This window comes from Bombus vosnesenskii, unplaced genomic scaffold (genome assembly GCF_011952255.1).
Source record: "Bombus vosnesenskii isolate JDL3184/JDL3185 unplaced genomic scaffold, Bvos_JDL3184-5_v1.1 scf7180000013403, whole genome shotgun sequence".
NCBI lineage: Eukaryota > Metazoa > Arthropoda > Insecta > Hymenoptera > Apidae > Bombus > Bombus vosnesenskii.
In genome coordinates, this window is record NW_022883026.1 from 1,417,136 (window position 1) to 1,426,360 (window position 9,225).

The window sequence follows — 9,225 nt, forward strand, 5'->3', positions numbered from 1 at the left end:
ATAAACTTTTTCTTGCAAAAGCATATCGTATATCACTAAACTAAAGAGTTTTTACGCAAAACCATTTATGCAAAATTTCTGACCTTTCAAAAATACTTTTGCACGACTTCTGTTTTTGGAACTATAAATAAAATAAAAAGTGGTAGATAAAATTAAAGTATTTTAGAAAAGAAACTTTGTTGGTTTCGTTTATCTTCTTTACATGAAAACGCCACGAGGATTTTAAGGCCGCTAGCCTTTCTCGCAAGTAGGACAGTTATGCTTTTAAACGTGTGTAAATCCCGTAGCTGTAGCGAATTCACGTGTAAAGCATAAAAAAGAGAGACAAAGAAAGTACGCTAGAATGTTAAATGTTCTATTTTGTTCTATCAGAATACTAGTTATTTTCGAGAAAAAATATTTTATCCTATTAGGTATGGTTTTCAGACTGTTACACTTAACACTGATACAATTAACGCTGTTTCGTGTAACGCTGTTTGAGGCTTCCGGGAAACGGCCGTGTCCAGAAAGGAAAGAAATCCGATGTTTCGATAACAATGCAGTTGAGTTCATCAGGAGATACTGATACTGATAGATATTAATATTAATATCGCAGAAAATTTCATACAGGTAAGAAATAGTAAAAAATTTATCAAACGATATACGATGCACATACGCAGGCACAGAGCGAAGATAAGTTTTATGCTTTGTTCTAAGAACAGTCATGCGTCATCGGAAAAAGAAACATCGTGCCTAATAACGTTACGTTATTATATATTCAATGGAATTGTTCGAAGAAAATGTGTATTTATAAAATATTCCTATACTGGTTACGCCATACTGGTCACGGAAATCAGGACGTATTAAAACTTTTTCATAATTTATTTATAAAAGTCGAATATAATATAAATTATAAATTCGTTTTACAGTTTTAGTGAAAAATCGAAGTGCTCGGATTGTTGCAAACACGGGATACTAGGGATATCTACTCCTACCATTACTGTATATCCCCATGAGAAGCAATTGGTTTTTTCGTAAGCGAAGGAACGTGTGATCGAGAGGAACGAAGGGAAAGTTGTGGCCGTGCTGGACAGTCACCGCCAACCAGCTCGTGAGATTCGACGCGGGATGCTACGAAACAAGGTGAGCGGGTTAGGAGTGTATTGTATATGCATTTTGCCGATCCAGTGTCGCGAGCCGATGCAATTTTCTACCAAACGAGCTCGACTCCAGTTCCTTTTAATTCGTCGCTAGCTTCACAGCCAGACGAAAATTCGCTCAAGGCGTCACATTCCTTGCGAACTGACCTCAGCGGCTTTCGACACTATCTCACGTTCCGCGTACGCTGGATACCATTGGATCGACTGGAGCCGCTGGATCGGCGTATCGTGATCGATGGTTAGGTCGTGAACGACTATGGATGTCAGTGCAAGCGAGTCTTATATTTTCCCTCATTAGAAGAAATCAAAAACTCGTCGCGCGAGTAACTAAAACGGTAAATACCGGACTGCATCCTGTACCAGGTTGGTGACGATACTCTCGAATACTGATTGTGCTTGTGGAAAAGTGGCATGTTGTGAATGATCCGAAATTCTACTGAGATACCGAGACGTTTTGTTCGAGAAGCGAATATATCTTGAAATTCAAATTTTTCTCCAAAAGGTGAATATATCTTAAAATTCGAATTTTTTCAATCGATTAAGCGTTTCTTCCGTTTTATATCGTTTCCTGAAATGCGCATAGTATCGTCAATTTATTGCGCCAATAAGATATTATGCCTGTTTCTCAAGGCTTTACACGCGAGAGCGACGTATTTAAATTAGACAAAAAATTAAACGACGGTTATTTGCTGCTGTATGAGTATAGACTTTGCTACATAAGATGTTGTCAGACTAATGAAAAAGTGTTTTTACGCAATTTTAAATTCATGTCAGCGTTTACGATACGAAAGCAAGTACGAGATGTAATAGAATTATTTATTTCAACTATAATAATTGAGTGTAAAAAGAATGTTACATTACTTGAAGATCGAATATACCGTAAGATGTTTCCGGAGTATATTCTTAGAAGAAATACTATAATAAAAGAAATACTATATCTGGCATTATAAATATTTTAAGATTCAGCATGTTTATTAAAGAAACGTGTACGATGATAAGGCGTGTAATTAGTAACTAGTGTGGTGTGAAATTCCAGTTATAACAATGTCAAAGAGTTACTATAAAATCGTTGACAAATATAAGTCTGCAACGGACAGCTTACGATTTCAATCACGTTATATCACCGACAAATAGATTCGATCTATCGCTAAATGTAAGAATTTATAGAGCATATAATATCTTCTGTTGTTGCTAAATCAATGTTTCCTTATCGAAAAGATAGTCATCCTATCTAATTAAGCAACGCGATGTAGAAAATGTGCTGAATCAATAATATAGAATTGAAAACAAGAAACGTCACGCGACGGAGGAAAGACGAATCTCTTTTTTAAACGGAAGCGTAACTCTAAAAGGTAACTCTAGTAGTAACTCTAAAAAATTTGGAACAAAGATTCGATGTTCAACAGGGTCAGGGTCCAGTTACGATCGCATTTAAGTTATGTCAATACTCTCAGATGTAGGATAGACAAAGACTTTCTCTCAGCGCTTTCTCTGATCCGTAATTTACTATCAAAGAAATACGTGCGTCGCGGTATACTCGGTTATCCAAATCCTATGAAAATTTATGCTCGTAAAACATCGTGGTCACTATTGCATGCTGCTCGAATCTGCTATGTATATTATGAAACGTTGATCCAAACATTAAATTACACGTTTATTCGTTCAGCTATATGGATAGTAACTCGCAAGAGTAACACACGCGTATCACTTCGTTCATCTATTCCTTTTCGAAATATGTTTTACGCGATACAATATTCAATCAGCATCGATAAAGAAAATAATCTTACGAATCGCGATATGTTCCACAGAAAAATGCCTGCGATAAAACTCTTCGGCAGAACATGGCTAGCTGCGAGCGACGACCTTGTTTATCCGGGTATCTTTGAAATTTTCATTCGATCCATTTGGTAAGTAGTTCGTCTTCTTTCAGTTTCAACGCTAGAATCTTGAGAATTTCATCCTACGCGGAACATTGCTAGAGATTGTATAGACTCCACATAGTCTTTAAAGCTTCAATTGATCGACGTATTTTACTTAAAATATCATACACTGTAAATCGATGCCAACATGCAAAGAAATAATGGTTTTAAATGATTAAAAGTACAGTAAACAGGGTCATAACATTGCTCTCGAGGCATGGCGTTAAATTTAATAATCTTATATCACGCCTCGAAAATAAAATGTATAACGTATAAGTTCAGCTTTTGAAATCTTTTATCGAGTTGTTTCAAAATCTCGTTGATTAAGAATCAATGAAACATATAAATATGTATTTTCCTCTCTCCTTCGTGCAAATTCAAATTTATACACAATGATATGACTTTTTAAGAATTATACACATGAAATTTGCGTAACGCAATATCTTACAATAGCACAGCTGTGCGGAAAAAATAATAAGGTGTATTGGAAAAAATAATATGTAAAAATAGCGAAATAACAAAAAAGAGGAGAGTAGGAATAATCAAATTAACGACATTCAGAATTTTAATATCAGATAATTTAGCTTAAGTTTCGACGTGTACCCTTGGCAGAAATGACGATCTAACAGTTCTATTCCACCGAAGCATAAGGAACCGATCCTTTCTATATTTACACATTTTACTCGATTACCTTCTTATTCTGTGTTTATGCAAATTTTACGATCATTATAGAATTTTGACGAACTGGAGACTCGCAAGTCACCCATAGTACGTATTTATAGAGCTATGGTTAAATAATATGTGTATCTACACATATAACATTATTTAAACCTTCTCGATTATTCCAGGAAGATGACGAAAATGTACGTAATACATTGTACATAGGTAGAATTATCCAAGAAATAGTTTCATGTTTTGTAAATAACTAATCGTCTCTCGTTTTTATTCGCATTTTGATTTTATACATTCTATATTAAATTATAGACTATATATATTAGATAGAACTAATTAAGGATAATATAATCATATTTCTTATTTGTTGAAATAAATTATGGTATTTTACATGTCACTAATACATAGTAAAATTCCTTTTAAAACTTCTTGCAGAATGGTTAAATCAATGGATCACGTTTACGAATAATAAAAAAAAGGCTTAACTACATACATTGTGAGATGTTTAGAAACAGAAACAGAACTTCTCTCAAATCTTTACTTTCACATGTCGCATATCGTTCACAGATCGTTGAAAAATTTGAAAATGAATCGTATGTACATTAAGTATGCTACAAATATAAAAGATAGTGTTTGCTAGGAGCGTGCGGGTACCTAACATGCGCATAAGTAAGATGCCTTTTCTTAATTTCGCTATCAGATTTTGTACCTAAACCTTTATCTTCAGAATGATTTTCACTATTTGACTATTTGACTATAATAAAAGATACGAGACCGCGGGTATCCGGAACGTTACAAACCTTCGGGTTCCTAATTCGATCCCGAGTAAAATTCCCAACAATTCCCGATAATTATCCTTAATTAACATCCCTAAATAATTATCTTTACTACTAAGAAGAGTTTCTTTGTTTATTAAACAAATCTGAATAAATCTTAATCCTTACGTAATTAACTCTGTTCACAGGTTATCCCTAATTGTAACCGTTTGTGTCAGATATTATGAGCATACATGGAGTTGTCAGTTAGGCGGAGAGTTAGTTCGCGTGTATCTCTTAGGAGAGGTTGCATTTCTTGTCGTGTCTATACTTTTCATGCTCATCATTATAAGACTGAGCGCAAAAGGATCTATCATGGAAACGCACGCTCGTAAATACGTTGAACCATTCTTGACAGTTAAGTAAGTAGACGTTTGAAAATTATACTGCAATTTACATATCGTTGACGAACAACGCCATTCATTATAAAATACCGCTGAAATAAAACAATGTTCTTCGTTCTGACATGCATCGCTTCACGAACTACTTTATACTTTTATCATTCCTATTATTAATTTTCTAATTGCAAGTACAAACTTCAACTACTATCATCGATCATAAACGGCGCCATTTATCCATAATTATGTATAGGCAATTAACGAATTACTATATAAAATGAATTCCATTTGCCATGTCTATTGACGTCAACTCTTTTCACTTTTTAGTACTGATGCATCATACTTTATTAACGTACACTAGTAACAATTGATAGGTATTGTAATATATACCATTTCTGAATGTTACAATGCGAGATTATCATCACATATAATTTATTATTGCGATAAGATTATTTTTGATAGGTTCGTTGCTTGTAGCAATTCGATAAAACTTGACTGTAATATCTTAGCGCGAAGATATAAAATTTGCACGTGTTGTAGAGATCTCAACGTTATTCCAGAAATTCTAAATCCAACTTCAAATTAATACGAATAGTATAAAGTTTTATCGCGCAAATAATCTTAATAATTAGTGAATCTTTTACTTGCAGCTAAATTCAAAAGGCAGATGTTCTAATATGCAGGATGTTTTATAAAGAATTATACAATTGAATACGAATAACATTTTTCCATTCGTAATTTTCTTTTATTCGGTGTTCAAACCTTTTTCTTTTTTTTTTTTTTTTTTTTTTTACAAAGAATCTTTTCTGCGGGCAGTCGAGTTTGACAAATTTTCGTAACTCTTGACCCATTAACAAGTACAATACATCTCCTATAACGGTTCAGTCGTTTACAAAGTATCGATGAGTAGTATCATTTCGAACTGAATTTTCTTACAAAGTAGCTTTCAAATGCAAAACTTTCATTCTACGTTTTCAATTCATCTTTGTTGGTAAAACAATTTTCTGATCGGTATTGTATCATTCGTCTTGAGACAACTTGTATACGCGTAAAAAAATTCTGCAAGAGCGCGTTCTTCCCAATATCGATGTCCCTTTTCTAAAATTATAATAAAGATATTATTATGATTTTACAGAATATTGTTCCTCCTGCCTGAGATATCATGGAATATTTTAGGAAGTTTATGGTTGTTTGGATCAAACGTCAAATGTACTTATGAACATTACACGATCATGATAACCCAGGCGTTAGTGTTCTTCGACTGGATTCTTATAGGTCTAACCATTTTCGGCTTGGCATTGATCTTTGATCCATTAGGCTTATTAAGTAACAAACATTTAGAAAGTTCTGTCGAATATGGCAAACTCTCAAGGAACTGGCAACGGAGATTCAAGTTTCTCTGGTGGATGAGAAAAGACGAGAACGCTAACGAGACTTTTCAACAAGTTGCTGGTGAGACATAGGTACGACTGGCCTAAAAAAGGTTCTGTCGTGATTGAAATCGAAACCGTCATTTCTTCGTCATATATTTTTTAAAAGAAAGCTTTCAACGCCGGAAAAAAGATTAAACTAAACGAACGGAGATTTGGCCTAAACTTGTATCAACTTGTAATACATAAAAGTAAAAAGTCAAGACAAGAGCTACACCAAATGGAAGAGGATAGAAGGTCGTTGATTAGTGTAAATATTGGCGATAATTTTTTGTACACATTGATAAAATACGTACTTTGTATATATAAATAGTTTCCTAACAGAGATTTTGAACTCCTATCTACACACATAACATATATATATATATATCAGTAGTTAAACTTCTACGTACACATCCTTACGAACTGGTGTGAAAAAGTAAAATCTGCTTGTGCCTTATGGCATGTAATGAATTATATATATATAACGAATTAAACGTGACAACTGCAGGATAGTAAAAATAATTTGATGTACCGTGCGCAACGCACACGTTTCGTGTGTCACGATATTTGCAATTCGCGGCGTTGATCTCTTTCTGTTTATGCTGAACTTTTGAAAGGCAGAACTTTTTTCCGGAGGGTAAATGTGCATAAATAAATGCCTACAATGTACGTCTTAGTATATGTATAGAAATTAAACATTCTCTGTTTTACTAAACAATTATAGCTATTGATAGAAAGAAATATCTATAATCTTTGTAGAATCTAACACAGTTTGTCAGCATTTCCTTTCGTCGTGATTCTGTTACTGACAATATTACAAACTTGTAAATACAGTAAACAACGTAATTCTTTAACATTATCGCACACCTCTCCGTACCAAACTATCTATCTTTGACTATATTTGCCATTTAACGCTTCACCAAACATCTAACACATTTTACATTTTTTTTTTATAGACTATATTTGCAACAAGATTTTCAATCTTATATTTATCGTCTGTCATAGGGGTAATTTTGACATGATAAAGAAATTATTGCTTTTTTTATAGGTTTGCTAAGCTCTCTGTACCAGGGAACAGATTTAGTTCCTTCAGATATTATCGCAGGATGTATCCTGCTAAGAATTCGGCAAAAGCGAGAAACTCGTGAATTGCGCCGGTTAAATATTCTTCCTGCTCCAAAATATACTTCCGGTATATATTTTAATTATTATAATTCTCCTCCAAAATTTTCTAACATTTTTTCTAATTTTAATTCGAGGGAATTCATGTAACTAAAGAGTTAATTATATTATTTCGAAACTCTACAAATAATATAAACGATCTTAATATTATTGTTCTAGATGCAACTGTAATTTTTAGAAATGTACCAAGTTGGATGTCTTTAGAGAACGCGGCTTACTATATAAAACTCTCATTAGCTGCTTACGGATGGTTATTTGTTATGTACTTGCATATATGCACCGGGTGTTTTCATATTCTGCCGAATTTGACTTGTTGCACCTGTTTTCGGTAAGTAGGAAATCAATTAGGAGAATATTAAATAAAATAGAAGATGAATAGACTCAAATTTGAAATACGATTCAGTAAAATATTATTTTAAATAATATATTGCGATATAGAAACGATATTATACCGCGCTTTAAGAAAAGAAAAAAAGTATAAAACGTGTACTACTTTAACTAATATTATGAGACCCTATGTTGATCAATTCATTGTAACTACAGAACAAAACGTATTCCAATTATTGGCGACAATTGTTGCTACTGTTATTTAGCCGGAATGAAAACTTTATCAGATTTATCAACGGATGACATCCTGTATGCGTCATTTAAAAACTATTTATGCGAGGTTGGTATTAAGGAAGAGTATTATATATTTGTATATTCAATAAAAAAACAGCTTTTTTAATTTTATAAAATACTTTTAGATACCGTTCTGTGTAATAGCAGATCAGAAAAAAAATAACATTGTCATTATTGTACGGGGTAGTCTCTCGATGCGTGATTTGATAACTGACTTTGCCGCAGGTTCTAATGTTTTTGTATGCGATGGTGTTCCATCAAACAGCCATGTAAGTATCTTAAGTCCAATATGAAACTAACAATAAGAATAGTTTTAATCGTACTATTTACAAAGAAAATTGTACGCTGAGTTTAAGCTATGTTTCCTTTTAAATTATTCATAATCGTGAAATGTTACGTGTATAGGCACACAGTGGCATGATAACGGGTGCTAGGCTGATTTTGAAGAAATTAGATGATAACAAGGTTTTAGAACGAGCATTCAATACATATCCTCATTACGATTTGGTTATTACAGGTAAATAGAAATGCTATATGTGCGCTAGAAAATGTTGCTTATAGGTTTACACGTATTAGTCTCTATAATATTTAAATGTTTTCAATTTTATGTTACGAATACTTTTTTTGTCTTACTCTTTTCGGTCGCACGATAAAATGTTTGTTGACATGAGAAACGATAAATTGAAAACAATCGTATTTTCGAGGTATCAAATATTCTAATTATGTAGACAAAATGTTAGAATGATATATGCATTGTACATTACGAGATTATTAAATTGCGTACAAAATAAATAAAAAAGGAAGGATTTTCGCGTATAGATAACAAATGACTCGCAATTTACTTATTTGTATCTTTCTCGTTAGTCATCTTAGAGACATACATGGTCATTCTTTGAACGATTACGAAACAATTTATTTCAATTAGAAAGATATAATTTCTTAAAAATGCCATCATGCCAAAATAATAGATACTTTTTAAGTATTTAACAAATAATTTAAAACGAAATTTAGAGATATCTAATTTTACTGATAAAGTTTTATCTATATGTTTAAGACAATCTTTTAACAATTTCATGTAAGACAATATGTGCAGGTCACAGTCTAGGTGCTGGTATAGGTATTCTGTT

General features: G+C 32.9%; 1 protein-coding gene across 1 annotated transcript; it reads left to right on the forward strand.

Annotated features, from left to right (window-relative positions):
• Positions 1-955: 955 nt before the first annotated feature.
• LOC117237847 (sn1-specific diacylglycerol lipase beta-like) lies at positions 956-9,220 on the forward strand (the record flags this gene model as incomplete). Its single annotated transcript, XM_033502223.1, has 10 exons — positions 956-1,122; positions 2,948-3,046; positions 4,695-4,907; positions 6,019-6,335; positions 7,344-7,487; positions 7,637-7,805; positions 8,021-8,144; positions 8,224-8,367; positions 8,504-8,615; positions 9,192-9,220. Coding segments are annotated over exons 2-10 (1,347 nt in total), but the record flags the coding sequence as incomplete, so codon positions are not given.
• Positions 9,221-9,225: the final 5 nt, after the last annotated feature.